The sequence below is a fragment of the Triplophysa dalaica genome, chromosome 4 (assembly GCF_015846415.1).
Source record: "Triplophysa dalaica isolate WHDGS20190420 chromosome 4, ASM1584641v1, whole genome shotgun sequence".
NCBI classification, from domain to species: Eukaryota; Metazoa; Chordata; class Actinopteri; order Cypriniformes; family Nemacheilidae; genus Triplophysa; species Triplophysa dalaica.
In genome coordinates this window covers 9,252,414-9,269,275 of record NC_079545.1, presented here as the reverse complement: position 1 = coordinate 9,269,275, position 16,862 = coordinate 9,252,414, and the positions used below count along the sequence as shown (strand labels likewise).

General features: G+C 39.6%; 1 protein-coding gene across 2 annotated transcripts; it reads right to left on the bottom strand.

Annotated features, from left to right (window-relative positions):
- Positions 1-4: 4 nt before the first annotated feature.
- stag2a (STAG2 cohesin complex component a) lies at positions 5-16,786 on the bottom strand. Of its 2 annotated transcripts, none has more exons than XM_056745895.1 (34): positions 16,548-16,786; positions 15,804-15,912; positions 15,212-15,287; positions 14,956-15,096; positions 14,728-14,824; positions 13,418-13,494; positions 13,101-13,305; positions 12,306-12,457; positions 12,146-12,219; positions 11,851-11,974; positions 11,661-11,759; positions 10,989-11,068; positions 10,799-10,906; positions 10,535-10,643; positions 10,317-10,434; positions 10,110-10,213; positions 9,792-9,884; positions 9,430-9,519; positions 8,948-9,151; positions 8,795-8,865; positions 8,490-8,577; positions 8,331-8,411; positions 8,168-8,260; positions 5,560-5,731; positions 5,182-5,309; positions 4,986-5,087; positions 4,765-4,913; positions 3,780-3,908; positions 3,068-3,270; positions 2,770-2,986; positions 2,597-2,692; positions 2,376-2,502; positions 2,182-2,259; positions 5-1,248 (listed from the first exon to the last, which is right to left on the bottom strand). In XM_056745895.1, exons 2-34 carry the CDS (start codon positions 15,839-15,841, stop codon positions 1,225-1,227), a joined length of 3,747 nt encoding a protein of 1,248 aa, XP_056601873.1. In that variant the 5' UTR covers positions 15,842-15,912; positions 16,548-16,786; the 3' UTR covers positions 5-1,224. The 2 variants fall into 2 exon arrangements, with proteins under 2 accessions (XP_056601873.1, XP_056601874.1); XM_056745896.1 differs by lacking the exon at positions 16,548-16,786 and adding an exon at positions 16,175-16,495.
- Between the last annotated feature and the right edge of the window lie 76 nt (positions 16,787-16,862).

Below are 16,862 nucleotides of genomic sequence, written 5' to 3'. Positions count from 1 at the left end.
TAAATAGAATAAAAACATCTTGGATTTATGTACAGCCCAATACATTAAAATACAAACACTCACGCTTTCTGTAATAAGACGACATACTAGAGGAAATAATAAAAAAATGTAAGTGTGACAAAGATATGTGAAAAACATAGACATGTTTCCTTTCCAAACCTAAACAAAAGCTCCCTGCAGAAATGCATCATCATGGTTACATTTATCCAGATGTTTCACCATTATTACAGTCATCATGATACCAACTACACAAACCCCAAAACAACCCACGACCTGATTCCAAACGTCAATGAATTACACAAAGGGTAAATTATCAAAGAATCATTCACAGTGGAGCTTTTCCAAATGACAACTTCAGTGATTCTCTCAGGACAGATCTAGCGTAAATGAAACAGTAGGTTGGATACCAAACATAAAAACATTAAGTTAAATATAAAATCAGTAACGATTCACATTACATTACACATGTTGTGTAAAACAAATCAATATATATTTATATATAATTAATTATATATATATATTAGAGAGATATAACAATATATTATAATAGCTAACTCTAATCTTAAAAATAAGTAAATTGGAGATATTCTGCAGAAAGAGCTTTTCTCTTAAAATGCCCCTTATAAAGACATGAATCAGAAATTAAACCTGAAATAAAAAGACATACCAAAATGAATAAAACCGAGTTATCCAAGTGAGGGGCAGGCTATTGAAATTTTACCCAATCAGCAAAAGCGCTTTGAGTACTGAGGACCAATAGAAAAAACAAAATCAGTCATCACACAAAACAGAAGTGAGGAATATTAACACATTGTAAGATTTATCCTACTTCAGCGAATCCAAAACAAATAGAAAAAACGAGACAGAGAAATACCCAAAAACAGCCAGAGACACTGCAAGTCTAAACCTTTTAAGGAAAGATATAAATTTAGATTTAAATCACCTCATTATAAAGTCATTTTACAACTGATTGTCTTTACAAAATTGCCTAAAAATCAAAGCTCCTCAAGGAGTTACAAAAAAAACTGCTATTTTAAAGGTCCTTTACAAAAGATCATGAATACATGAGTCGTGCTCTAAAACGTCATCTGTTCTCATATGTACAGATGGAAAGCAATGGTGTGTCTTCAGGAGCGTAAGATACACAGCATCATTATGTCCATGGGGTGAAATCAGAAGTAGAGAATGTTTTAAATATGTCATTATGGTTCGGATGCCCAGGGATCAGAACATAGAGACATTGAGAACCTGTTAAACAAAACACGTGAATAACTTTATCAAATCAGTAATGAAGTTGGAATAGTTCAGTTTTTTTTCCCCACATTACATATTTATATATATATTAGTGCTGTCGATCGATTCAAAAAATGAATCTGATTAATCACACATTTTTTCTGTGATTAATCACGATTGATCCCATATAACATTAATGTTTTAAAATATACTTTTACAATTCCACAATTTCACATTTAGAAACCGCATGACAACAGTATCGTGTACAAATGCAGAAGTAGTGTCTAGCAAGCCACTAGCTTGTTTCGAGCAGTCACTTATTTATCGACCACAATTATACGCAACATTTATAAAACTTTATTAATTTACCTCGTCCGCTAACTTGATTTCTCACTCCCGTCTGATTGATGGCCGTCAGCGGAGGAATTGAAGACATCAGGTCCCGTCATTCCCCACTCCATAACAGCATCATCAAGCTACGCTATTGTTGTTGTTGTATTGATCGTGCACCCTCTAGCGGCGTTTTTTACAAACTGCTGCTTTAAAGCTACTGCGCTGTCTGATAGATTCTGACAGAGATTCACTGAAGCAGCCTTTGGCCCGTGACTGTATACAACAGACTGAACCTTACATTCTGTTTTGCCGCGTCCCACAGCTAGCAGCTGTCTATCTTCACTGAACAAAGCAACTGTTTCAAAATGCGCTTAAGTGGTTAAAAGGCCTGTACACGAATAAGACATGATTAAATAATGTAACCTAGACAAAGGATGACATAACAAACGGATGCTGCGTTAATTGCGTTAAATGTTTTTAATTCGTAAATCAGATTTTTTTTATCTCATCGGTACCGTGTTACGTTGACAGCCCTAATATATATAATATATATTATATATTATATATTTTTGCATTACCAGTGGTTAAGAAATGAGAAAATAAATGAATGCTTACGGAGTCATCCATGATGGAGGAAGGGTCAAAGTAGTCTGGTTTCAGCTCTGATCTCTCCCTGCGATTTTTGGATGGAGGCTTAAAAGGGAGAAAACAGTGGAACTGTTACATGACAGTGTTACCTCTTTTCCTCCACCCTGGCTGGCATGAGCAATTTATGCTCAATTACTTGTCAATAACCAGTCCGTTCTTACCAGATCGATGTCCATGGTGTCAAAGTCCATGCCCTCGTTTAGGTCATCTAGTCGCTCCTCTGATGACATCATCACATCTTCAACAATAGGTTCCTCATCATCCTCCATCAACCCGCTGCCACGGCGACTGACAAAAAGAACACAAAAAACAATTAGTACAGTAATTGTACCTTCGAGGATGTCTATGATTGTGTGTGTTTAGAGTAAATACGAAATCTCACATGGTGTGCTGTATGTGGCCCCTCATCTTGCCATACTGCAGATTCGCCCTGTCCTGCTGCTGCTGCTTTTGGGCCATCATCCACGCAACCTGAGAACTAAAAACCCCAACAGATCTTAGACCTCTTCGTCAAAGTTCATGCGTGTTAGAAAAACTATTCACATGTGCATTTACTTGTAGTCCATGTGTGGCTGCTGTAGAGTCTGCTGCTGTTGCGCTTCGTTGCTCATGCTGTAAACTCCCATGTAACCCTGCTCGGGGCGGGGCTTCTTCGGCTCCCGCAAGACAGTGGAGACGATGTGGGGTGATGACATCATCATAGGCGTGTGCGGGGCCGCTTGTATACGTCCTACCCACGCGCTAACATCACTACTGCTGCAGCTGCTTTCCTCTGAGAGACAGACAGCAAGTTCAGACCCTCATGACAATTTTTTATCGAAATCATTAAAGGTGCAACTATACATGCAATCACCTTCAGGAAGCTTCCTCTTGCTGGCAGTAGTTGATCTGCTCTTGCGACTGCGGGTGGAGCTTCTGCTCATGCTGCTAATGACAGACAGCGTGTCATCGTCTGTGCCCGTCTGCAGAGAATTCCGGTAGGAGATGAGAGGCAACCAGCAGTCGTCCCTCTGTAGGGCCATTTGAAATGTCATGAAGCGCTCCAGATACAGGTGCCTGATGGGGGTCAGAGAGAGAGGGTTAGAAATGAACCAGGACTACCAACATGACAAAAATGACATGCCTGATAATATACGATTCAAGTCACCTTCATATTTGATGTTGAATTGAAATGATAAAATCCATAACTGAGGTTGACCGTTTTTATAATTCGATTTCAAAAAAATATTTGACAAAAATAAGCAACATAGGCCCGGTTTCATAAACGAGGCTTACGACAAGTCCCAGACTAAAATGAATGTTAAGGTATCTTTACTGAAAAGAACTTGCTCTGACCCGTCCTAAATATGTCAGGACCATTGTTTTGTCTGAAGATGCACAACAGTAACATTTATTTCAGGCATTTATATAAATGCGACTTAAATATCTTAATTTAACTGAGGCATAGTCCTGGCTTAAGCTGATAAAAATGTTTTTATCTGGTTATGGAAAAAATATAATAAAATATTACGTTACTGGGGACATGTTATTTAAAAGAAATATTGATCAGTGTGTGTGTGTCTTACACAGTCTTCTTGTCCTGACGCAGTAGTTTGGATGAAAACTCACTGAGGATGTCAAGGAAAGCAAGGTTGAGAGGAGGACCACCCTCCCCCTGTGGACTCTGCTCTTTAAAGGCGAACTCTATCCCATCCCTGAACAACAAACACACTTCAGATAAACTAGAACAATCTACATTTATTTATCATTCAACCCAAATGTTCAAAATTTGGGTTTTTTACTGTTGATTGAAGTATAATGATTACTTTTGATTAAGCTGATGTTTTGACTAAACCTAAAAAACATTTTGCTCCTTGTTCAATTTACTTAATTTCAGCACGTTAATTCAACATAATTGTTCAAGAAGGATTTCCAATTCCCAGCATGCTTTGCGTCAGACAGCATTAGGAGAGTACATAAAAAAAGATATGATTATTTTACATGTTTTTTGTAAAGTTAAAGACTTGTTAGCGTATAATGTTCACTTCTCTTAGATATTTAGAAAAGTTTGACATATTTTTCAGTTTTGTGGTTACCATTATTTAGAAGAGTGGTGCATGTGCTAGTGTCTGCGAAGCTACATTTGACCTGTAACATGTTATGTCACCAGTGAGCAGTAACTGTGCTAATGCCAGTTCTGAGACCAGTCTCTTCTTTCTCATTTTGGATTGCACATGTCAAGATACTTGAATTATGCATATTAAGACTAAGAAATATGTCAAATAAAGAAACTGAAAGAATTTAGTTTAGATAACTTAAAAAGGAAATTTTGGTGAACTTACTTTTTTTAAGTTCTGTCTACTTCATTTTATAAGTCACACTTGCTAAGATTTGGTAAGAACTTTAACTTAACAGTAATCAAAATTTGAAAGTTCTGCTTGCTTAAACCAAGAACCTCTAAAACTCAAACATTTTTAGGGTAACTCGTTGCCAGCTTATCCGGGTTTACAGTGTATTCCCTGATGTTTTCAGGACTTCCACGGCCAATGCCGAATGCATTTATGTTCTTACTTATGAAGCATGGCGATGGCCTCTCTGGTTTTGAGCTGATCGAGTCCAAATGTGAGCGAGAAGCGTCGTGCCAGTTCTTTAATCCCACAGAACGCAGATGTGGAGCGATCAAAGTTACAGCCCAGATCACTCAGCATCTCATTAAACAGCTGAAACGCAAACACTTGGCTTATAGCTTGTTACTGGCAGAGCATGTCTGTTTAAGAGAAGCGTTGTCTAACCTGCTGCAGACTGAGGATCAGAGTCTTGGCGCACTGAATCTTGTCAATCTGACGTGCTTTACTCATGGTCTCCTTAATGATGTCACCGTAATCAGTATAGTACTGAACAAAGACGCAGCGAGAGAGAGATAGAGAGATAGAAGGTAAGCTTCAATTGGCAAATGCAAAAGAGTTAAAGTGATGGAGTAAAACTTACTCTCATGTACTGTTTGAAGACATCTGCTGCTATCTTCATCTCCACCACATTGTAGATGATCAACTTACAAAAGGCAGCAAGTAAATTCCTGCGTCTGTGGAGAGCTTCGATCTTCCCGGCCTCGTCATCTGCAACACACAACCAAACACTAATCAACGATAGGATCATGATACTATTTAAGAACAACTCTAAAATATTTTCATCATATTTATATTTGTCTGAATGAAAACGTGCTTAGTTTTAAAAACACATAAAATAATAAATGTCATTAATATACATTGAAAATAAAACAACTTAATTAACATTAACAATCCCTCCCGAGTGCTTTGTTTATGGTGTGATTGATGTATCTCTTCTATATGTGGCAGTGTCGTTAACCTGTGCCGCTGTCCTCATCCTGTTCAACAAACACATGATCAAGGATAAAGTTGATAAGTTCGTTCTGTAAGGATGCGTCTGGACTGAACACCAGCGGCTCTAAACTCTCCCGTCCAGACGATACAATCTGGTAACTGAAGATCAGGAGGGCATCACAAAGAATGGTGAAGGCCTGCAACACATGCACACAGTTAGGTTTCCCTGAATGCTCTGTGCTCGGGACGACTAATGCTGCGTTCCCACCAAACGCGAATGAAGCGTTAAGCACCAGTGATTTACATGTTGAGTCAATGCAAAGACCCGATAGAACTGCAATTGAACGTTTAGGGCGTTTGACACACATCGTGCGTGTTGAAAAATATGAACTTTGGTGCCGTGTTAACCAATCAGGAGCTTGCTCTTGTAGTGACTCGATCATTGAGAGAAAAGCATCACTCCCTTTTGTCCTGGTTTCTAGATACCATCATCAAAAGACCATGGCAAACCTGGCTCCATGGGGTCTGGTTTTAGGTTTTGAAATCTCACCTAGAGTGTGATAACCCTTTTGGTTTCTCTGTAGGATATTTACGACTCTAAAGCTTCAAAGCATTGGTGAGAAGTGTCTGTGTCATCTCTAACTTAACATCTGAGGCTAACCAGAGAAACTTCTCTGACAAATAGGAACTTATGTGATTTAAACTATCCTTTTCTGTAAATGTATCTAAATGTCTAGGTTGTGTGTTGGCGCTCGTGCCATTTCAAATAGTCTGTAACTGTTAGATATACAAGTTTTGATTTAGGGTTCATTTGATGTATTCATCCTATAGGAATATTCACAGTTCAATGCCTTGCATGTTTCATATTTTACTACTCCGCTTTGAATTCCCTATATGATGAGCTATGTTATAAAAACATAGGATGCATCATACCATGTCCATAACTATGTTTAGGTATTAAATGCAAACTGACCATCCTGTCAGAGCTATGCAAATGAGGCGCCATGAGAAACAAAGGAACTTTCTCTGGCAAACTTATCACTTTCATGGATGGCATTGGCCCGCAGACCATCTGGGGGCAGGGCAGGTATGCATATAAAACACCATAACCGATCCTCTTCGGAATTTATACCTTTTTGGAATTAGGAATTGGAAGGGAAAGAGAGACGACGCGGAGGACACTCCAACGGACACCCCCGCTTGGGGCTCCCCTCTGGGGAGTCCGATTAGGCCATGGAACTTTGGACTCAGAACCCAAACTCAGCGTTTCAACAGGACTGCATTCTGAAACCATTCAAGATTTCCATCTACGCGCATACGGATATTGCTCCAACACCGAGATTGCAAGTACCTGATTATATATATTAGAAAAGCTGCGTTAAGAGCATGCCTCTTTGTTAAAGATGATTTTATTGGTTTTCGGACAGATTTACAAGCCCTCTCACTCTCTCTCTCTCTCTCTCTCTCTCTCTCTCTCTCATTCTCACTCTCCCTCTCTCTCTGCGCTTCCTAGCGCGGTTGTGTTTCATGTATTTGTTTGTTGTCATTATGTTTACCATGTAGAGTAGACTTTAATAAAAACCATAAAGGCATTTGTGATGGGTTCTCTGTGTTCACGCTCACAAACTTGGTCACTTACACTGTGTTTCGATCTATGCTACCTCTGCTCTTAATTCTGTTTAGGAAAGTCACGTTACTTATGGTCATGAGATAACGTAAGTGTATAAATCATCAATGCATTTGCTGGATGAATACATATAAGATTTTTATCACTATACTGCTAATCAGAATTTTAAAATATGCATATGCATGACGATTATTATACATATTTTCCTTTGAGCTAAACTAATTCCTTGACTGAAATTAACGTTTTAAATAACTAATTTCATGTATGTAATCTTGATAGATCTGGTGGAGAATCTTATTTTGGTGAGTTAAACTCATCCTTATTTTAACATGCAGCTAAAATCGCTACACTCTAGTAGTGACGTTATTATGACTAAGCGAGCGGAGGCAGAAATCCAACACAACAATGGAGGAAAAAATCATTGTTGCTGTATCTAGATACCTGGAGCTGTACGATACATCTTAATTTTAACGAAACAGGAATAAAAAGGATCTTGCTTAGAAGAAAGTGAGCGAGGAGGTCGGGCAATCTGGTAAGTTGTAAAAAACGATTGTAACAATTCTCCATAAAAGGGAAGGAAGGAGTCGGGAACCGGAAGACATTTCAAAACATTTAATAAAGTAATATAACAGCCGGCGGCCCCTCACGGACGACCGCCGGCGAACAAAACATAAACATAAATATAAATACAAATACAAACATAACACAGCAGGCGGTCCTCTCTCTTCGACGGTCCGGTCGCTCGTTCCTTTTATATGCTCCCCATCTCCTACGTGATTCGAGCCCGGTGTACGCACAGCTGGCGCTCATTCAAAATTACTCACCGGACTCGAACCACGGTCTCGCCCCGACTACTCTGCTACAACGATCTTTACTCAATTTGACTGTACCCGGCTGGCAGAATGAAGCTAGTAAACTCAAAATGTTCATGCATCCAACTACGCTCGAATAGCAATAGTCGCGTTTGGTGGGAACACTCTATTAGGGGTGTCGCCTATGGTCTTACCTGTTCTTTCACAGCAGTGCTGATGCTGTTTAGATAACTCTGGCACATCAGACAGAACACTCTCACCTGCCTCCGCAAGAGCACCAGATGATCCTGAAACGGAACAGGGGTTAGCTACTTACAAAAACATATTGACCTGGGTTTCTGTGCGTGTGCGTTAAACCTTATTAGAGGTGCCCTCTGAGACTTTAGCCAAGTGCCAGAGTATGACATAGTGAGTGCACTGGAGTGCGTTGGCCACGATCTATAAACACGAAACAAAACAATTCAATATACTTTGTCAAATAAGAAAACCTACAGTGAAGAGGTTAGAGATCAGCACCTGCTCAGGCATGTCCCCGTTTTGCAGACCAGCATTCAATAGCTTGTAGTTGCTGGTAAAAAGGTCCCATTTAGTGAGGTCATGGGCACTGCAGAAAGCACATACACAAAGTTGAAAAGAACCACTTCTTACCGAAAGGAGAAACTTACAAACAATATAAACAAGATTTTGAGGCAGCCATAGCGGGTGCCTGTTTCAACAGATTTCTGAAAATCTCGTAGTAAAATTCTACTGAAATGACATCAAAATCAATTTTACTCCACACAAAAGTAAACCTATACTGATAAATTCTGCGTGTTTCTTACTTGTGGAAGGCTGTGATTCTCTTAAGCGTTGACAAAACCTGATAGGCGTCATCTTCATCAGGCTCCTCCCCCTGAAAGACACAAAACAGTTCAAACTCAACGGACAAAATCATATAGACATTGAAAGATGATACACCACACACACACACATACCTCCAGCAGGAAATCCTCCAGCAGGCGGTGGAACTTGTCAATCTGTTCATCGATCATCTGGCTGCGGACGATGTCTACACGATTATAGATAGTAAATTCCTCATTGCACAGTGCGTGGAACGTCATGGAACAAGACTCCAAAACGTCCGTTTCTGTGTGCTTGTCCACCACATCACGGACTTGACGGAGCAATGCATCCAGATGCTGCAGGACAGTTTTTACAGTTTTAATAACATACATAAAAAAACCAAGATTACAACCAATAACCTCCTTATTTTGCTCAATGACAGGTCAATAACAGTAACATTTAAAATCATTAAACTGCTATTAGATTTCCTAACTATTAAGCCATAATTTCAACAAGCCCTCAGACACGTTAAGCTAATATTCTCAATACTGATGTGGTAAATTTAGCACAATATGACAAAACGAACAGTTTAAACAGTTATAGTAAACTTTTTTGTGAGTCTGTGGATAATAACCTTTTCTAGCCGACCAGTTGTATAGATTTCCAAATCAAAATACTGAGGAAAATGCAGAAGATTTGTGACCTTCTCTGGGTCCACTGAATACTGAAAAAGAAGAAGGGAAGAAGTCAATTTAGAAACCAAACATCACCATGTGACCAAACAGGTTTTTTATTTATATGGTATTTATATTAATTTTCTTACGCAGGGAACTGTATGGATGTGCACGGTGCATTAAGGGCCAAAAAAGTATCAAAATCAAATATTAGAGAACTCAATTGTCCCTCATAATCATCTGTTGTGGGTTGATTTTACATCAGAATTCACTCATATCTACTGATACATTACAAAGCCTGTCAGTGTTGAGAACGACTTACTTTAGCTAGTAATAGAGGCAGAGCCACCGCAAATGTTTCCGTGATCTTTGTTCGATCATCCAGTTGGGTTTTTTTTTCTTTAGCTGTCAGAACCTGCACGATTACAGAACACGAATTGAATACACACTGCACAAAGCATACACTAAACATAAAACGCATACGAAATAAACACTGTTAACAGACCAGTACACACAAACTACACAAAACACTTCACGATGGAAGTACACAAAATAAATGTGTGCATGTATGGATGATTCTGCAAACTTCAATGCACTCAAAGTGTTCAAGTTTTTGGATGAAAGTGTAAATGAGTCGTACCCTTCTACCAGAGCTGCGTCCGATAGGCGGGTGACACTCGCACGTCTGCCTGACAGCACAGAGCATGATCTCAACAAGAGCAGCTTCCTGAGCATCCGAGAGTGCTGAAACACACACACATATCATGATGTTTTCTCTCTTTGACAAAGACACACAAACTCTTGGATGTATCAAATGAAAGTGTGTATATGCTTGATATTCCAGTACCTTCTTCCCCGGGGTACGGCTCATCCAGAAGCAGACTGATCATACTCTCCCAGTCCTTCAGAAGGTCTGACGCACAGTCCCACAAACTGTCCACCAAGTAGGCACCATGCTCATGAAGCTATAACACAGACATACACAATATAATATCAAACACTCCCCCTCATAGAATAAAACAAATCGTTGAAAAAAACATTCCAAGCTAAGCACATCAAGCACACCTCACTCTCCAGAAAGAACAAAACAGTTGTTCTGATGAGGTTGGCATTCAAACACTGTCTGCCTCTCCTGGGCCGCCCCTCATCCTCTGGGCCGTGATGACTAAATAACCTGGAAACAAGCACATACAAAGTCTTAGAGCGTTGCATGTGGCCGAGCGGGCACATGATGGCATTAGTCATGGAATCTCTCAGATGAAGTTTCAGGTGCATTATGGGTAAGGTTAGGTCACTGTAGGTAGGGACTAAAAAAATCATAATACTTACTTTTTGTAGAGAAACTCCCCTGCTGCCACCGCGACAGGTCGGTGGGCGGAGTAAACCAGGTGATAGACACTCTCACAGTCTTCGGCTGTTAAGACTTCCTCGCTACTCCTGTGCACACACAGTAAATGGGTAAATGGACATATCTAAGGTATGGGCGACGCCAAAATATGACCATAAATACTGAACCCACTGCAGAGTCAGCGTGAGCAGCTTGATGGCCTGAACGGCAACATCATATTCCTTATCCAGAGTCATTGACACAATGCGATCCTACAGAAAAAGAGTAGAAAAGTCAGTAAGAAATTGTGCATGTAACATGATGTCCAAACCAGTATTAGTCTGGTCTAACCGTACCTAACCCACCTGAGCCATCAATAGCTATGTGCAAATTTTTTTCAGATACTTGGTTTCTGTTTATGTCAGTCCACTATTTCATCAAAAATCTTCATTTCTTTTCGACTAATGAAACAAATACATAAACATCTTGGAAAACATGGGGGTGAGTAAATTATAATGAAAATTTATTTTGAAAGTGAACTACTCCTTCAAAATGTGTGTGGACAAAATTTGTTTAACCGGTTAAAACATTAGGAGGCCAGATGTCAGTTTTAAAATGAAACAGGCCTGTTTGACCCTGTACCAAAGCCTTTGAAGTTCACTCTAGCGCATGACCAGCACAGGGCACACTGAAGGCATACAGCAGCCGCTAAGGGGGGGGTTACTAATGAATCATAAAATGTGAACTTGTGAAGTTCACAGACACTTGTTAGCAAAGGTCACATTAAGAGCACCGTTTGAAAAAGGACCTCAGTTATGGTCAAAGAGGGTGTAACCAAATAAAGCATCCTGATGGAAACCTCACCTTAAAGCGGCTTGTGAAGAGTTCCAGTCTGGAGTTAAGTTCTCTGCTATGATATAAACTCTGAAGGGCTGTAAGACACTTCATACGAACCTCACCTTGCTGGAGAAAAAGATATAAATTGAATGTTGCTCATTTCAGCATGTTATTCATTTTAGTTTGGATCTGAATAAGTAATCCATGTCAGTGTCACCTTATCATACATGGTCCAGCCCACGTATTTCAGATAACTGTCGTTCAGAAACGCATCACTGTACAACTTCATCCACATTCCAATCTCCTCAATGCAGACCACCCTAATCTCAGCTATCACATCCCTGACAAAAACGGATTTCATTTTAGACATGACGCATATACACTACACTCCTTAACATACAGTGACATTTTTAAGATTGCAGCCTTAAACAAAACATCAAAGAAGTGATTGTTTTAAAACCTTTATTAGGAGTTGAGTTGAATTCATCTTTAGTTGGGTGATGTTTGCTCACCTGTATCTGTGGATGAAAACACCTTTAAAAATGGCATTCATCATGTTCTCAATCTCATCCTGGTTCTCCTGGAGCTAAAATCACAGCCGATGAAACGTGTAAATCATGTACACACTTAAAACTGAAAAAAACAACTGCATTGGGGCAAGACATGTGTTACCTCTTTGCGTTTTTGCAGCAGAAGCTCCAAGCGTTCGTTAGCTCGCTTGCCAATGCTCTTATTGCGTTCGGTCTCGTATTGTCGCTGTGTGTTGTCCATGTTAATGCTCAAATTCAGAGCAACGTTGACTAAAGCTGTCATCAGTTTCATAGCTGAGAATATAAGAGATATTCACTATTAATGAACGCCATGACTTGATTAATAATATATAAATTGAGTAGAACAATAAAGAAGATTTTAAGGTAATTCCGCTGCCGTCTGGGCTTCATATAATGGGAGTATATGGGGTCCACCTGTCTAAGAGTTCCTAAAGCACATAATTCCAAAAGAACGGCCGTCGCTCAACATTAAGAACTAAGAACTGTGTCTTTTAAGGCGATTTTCTCAATATTTCGATCTGTTTGCACCCTCAGATTCCAGAGTTTTAAATGGTGTCTCGGCCAAATATTGTCTTATCCCGACAAACAAATATCAATGGCAAGCTTATTTATTCAGCTTTCACGTGATTTATAAATCTCAATTTTGAAAAATTGACCCATAAGACTGGTTTTGCTATCCAGGGTCAAAACATTTTCTTACTATGAAGAGTCAATGAGAACCATTTTTTGGGTGAATTACTCCTTTAAAAGTTTGCATGTGGTAAAAGTATGCATACGGTTTAAAGAGTAGGCCATCTAGTTCATGCATAAAGACAATTTTAGTAGGTCATCTTAGTATTTCACCTAAGAAATTTGCATACGGGGCACAACATACATTTCATACATTCAGTTCATACATAATTGAAAGGTAACCAACCTGCGAGGGTGCTGGTGTGTCTAAATGCTCTGACCTGCGAGTCCGACAGGCCAGTGAGGAGCGAAATGACAGTGTCCATCATGTATTCGTCATAGATGATGCTGTACTGGCACTGTCGGACCAGAACCATGATGAACTCACACAAGCTCTGTTTAAACTTTTTCCACAGCGGACCAGCCATCGCCAGCGGGTAATCTCCGCTGTCCTAAATACACACAAACACACACCAATTTACATCTCGATTCTTGTTTCAGCATATAACTTCCTTTGTCCCAGACATTATTCGTATTATAAACACTCCCATGGCATTTACAAACCTCATCAAATTCCTCTGTCATTTTCCTGATGATCTCAGAATTCTGCATATGGCGGAACATCTCTGAGCTCACCGCACCTATAAAAGCAAAGAGGGGACTCAGAAGTTTCTAAAAGTGATGGGGATATAACACAGGTCATACCGGTCACTACACGTCTGTAAAAAAAAAATCACAACACAGTTCACGCACAGTTAAAGTCACCATGAAATCAAAACTGACCATTATTTATTTTTAGTATGGAATATTGGAAAGTTGTTTATAAATTATTTAATTGTGCACTTATTGTGTTATTTGTTTATTCACGTGCTCTGATAATCAAAATCATTAACCCCTGGGGTAGGGGTGGGCGATATGGACAAAAAATATTATCTAGATATTTTTGTCGATTTTAACGATAACGATAATTAGACGATATCCGTTAAAAATGTGATTTTAAAAGGCTGAGTTACTTAATCACTGATGATAATAATGGGCACAATTTTGAATGAAAATAATGCTTATTTATTTTCTTTAGCATGTAAGTATTCAAGTAAAAATTCAAATAGACATACAAAATAATAATTGAACTAGTGTAAGAACATCGAACTAAAAGTAAAAAAGTAAAACAAAAAAGTAATTTGTAATGTCTTGCCACCTGTTGCATTTCTTATCGTAAGGCACTTTTCTGCTAAACGACTCCGCTAAAGTTTGCTGAGTGTGTTGTGCTGCAGGTACCTTAGCCGATGTCGGCTTTTCTCGGGCAGCGGACGCGGATTCTCGGAACCGAAGTAGATTGCGCGGCTGTCTGCATGTTATCTCCTTCTGTCAAATGTGTAGCCTAATCACATTCGTTTTCAGGTGTTGAATTTGCGGGCGACCATGCGCTAACCATGCGAACGTATACGTGACGCACGCAGAACAGCAATCACGTGACGCCCTGCTGCAGCCTCTGAATGTGTGGAGTTTTAATGCCCGTTTTGGGAAGTTTTTTCGCAGTAATTTAAATACTCGATAATGAGAATTTGCACATCGTTTACACAACAAACTCGATATTATCGCAGACGATATATATCGCCCACCTCTACCCTGGGGAGTGTATTCATTTTTGCATCTTCCTTCCTGCAACCTGTTGCTAAAAATTTGTTAAAGATCCAATCTGTTCCAGATGGACCAAATAAAATCCTGCCCTACATTTTTGCTCATTTCATAAGCCGTTTCACTCAGATATACAGGACAGGGGAAAAAAACAATCAGTAGTTTCATTTCATGCCAACTTTAAAACAGACACACTGAACAGCACAATAAAGTTTACAATTTTCTAGAGAACACACCTTTGCAGCCAGAGCAGTGGATGAAGAAGTTGATGAGTTCCATCAGTGCAGTGTCTCTGTCCATTTTATAGGACTCAATCCAGTCATCAACAACAGACTGCAAATTAAACAATACATAAATCTCAGGAAAACCTTCTCTCACAGAGCAAACAGATCTGGATTCGAGAACTTGTTCACTTTGGAGATGGAGAGTATCTGAATTAGAAATGGAGAAATGCATTTGTGTACCTGGGTGGCACATTTGCCCAATTTGACAATCTCAAACAAACTGAGATTCTCCATGCCGTTCTCCTGATGGTGGCCATTCACTCGACCTTGACCTCTCCCCTCGGATGCCTTTGTCTTTTGATTTGGGGTTTTCTTCCCCCTCTACACAGACGAAAGAAAACAAGAGAGAACTTGTCGTAACATACCATTTCAAAATTATTTCTGTAATGGCTTTAACCAGATCCGAGTGTAGATCTAAAAGCATGTCTCGAAGTACCTTTCCTTTTCCAGGTTTGGCATTCCGACCCTCAAGATCTTCAAGATCGTTGTCGGAAAACTGAGAGTGTCCTTCCCTGCACAACAGACAGAAGTGATTAACTTCAGTTATATACATAGGGACAAAATGCAATACTGGTGTGTGCAACACACTCGCTTTAAGGAGAATGTGAATGCAGATGTCTGTTCATTTACATTACATTTACATTTATACACTAAGCACAGTGTTTAATCCAAAGCACATTCAAAGTATACATTTATCAGTATTTGTGCTCCTGGAAAATCTAGTACCATACTCTATCAGGTGAGCTATAAAAACACAGCAAAGACTTGCATCACAATGTTCAAACTGACAACCTTTCAACCAATCAGCTACAGAGATCCCTTAACCAATAGGCTACATACCTAAATAAAATACAAGCATGCAATTTGTCCAGCATTCATCCTACACACAGACCAGCAAGTTCTAAGCATTCGAGACGCCTGTAGGTTCTAGATATAATCTAGTCCATGATATTCATTTATGTTCCCTAGTTAGGCAGCTCTTCGTCATTTTGAGACAAAGTCAGTGTTTGTGTGTGTCTGGTGCTTACTGGAGGAAGTCCGCTTGTAGGTCTTGAGCTGCTATCATTTTCTTGACATCTTCTGTCCTCTCTGGAGTTTATAAGGTCTCAAATCTGCCGCACACAGAGGACCACTTAACTGTGAGAAAAAAAGCACATGTTACATCAGCATAAAATAACTAAAATCCATATCAATCCAACATGTGTTTTGAAACAATAAATGATTCAGGTTGCATGAGGTTATTCAAGTGTGTTTGCGTGACATTCCTAAAAATACGTCTCTGGTAATGGTGTGTGTATTTTTAATATTGAATATCAAACATTTTGCGATCAAACACGTTTCTGTAAGCAACATCTAATTGTAAAACATAACTCAAAGTCTATTTAACAAATTAATACACCTCTGTATTCGTCTGTCGTGAGAGGATTTATTAATAGTCTGCTTTTAAATGTTCCGTTTGATTTCCGTAAACACGGGCTAGCATGCTAACATGCTAACGGGCCTGCTGCACCTCAAACAGTCATTAAAGCCTCCCCAACCCCACCAAAACAATCGAAAACTCTCCGCAAAACCACATTAAACTTTAAAAATCGTCACTTGAACCACGTGAAAGTCTTTCGTTTATTCCCTCTGTTCAAATTGGAGAAAGAAAGTGTCTGACACATGACCGACTCTGAAAAATTTATATCGTACGGAAGTCGGTGTAAAAATCTCTTTTTTTTTCTCCCAAATAGCGGATATTAATGAAGACCAGCCGCCATTTCCTCACTCACCTTTCTCAGCGAGAGTCCCGCAGCATCGAACCCGCCCAGAGTCGCTGCCGAACCGAATAAAACCGGACCGGAGCACCGCGGTTAAGCCATTAAAACATGATCTTGGTGGAAGTGTCTCAGTTGTCTTTGTGTTTCGGAGCTGGAAGGGTCAGTTTGGTGCTGGTGGACAGGAGTGAGAAACACAGCCCGGAGAAAAGCAAAACCACACTTATTGCGCTTTGCGCTTCCACACACATACACAGACACACTAAAACACACGAACACACACACCCACACTTACACATCATGAGACTCAAGCTCATGTTGGAGCAATTG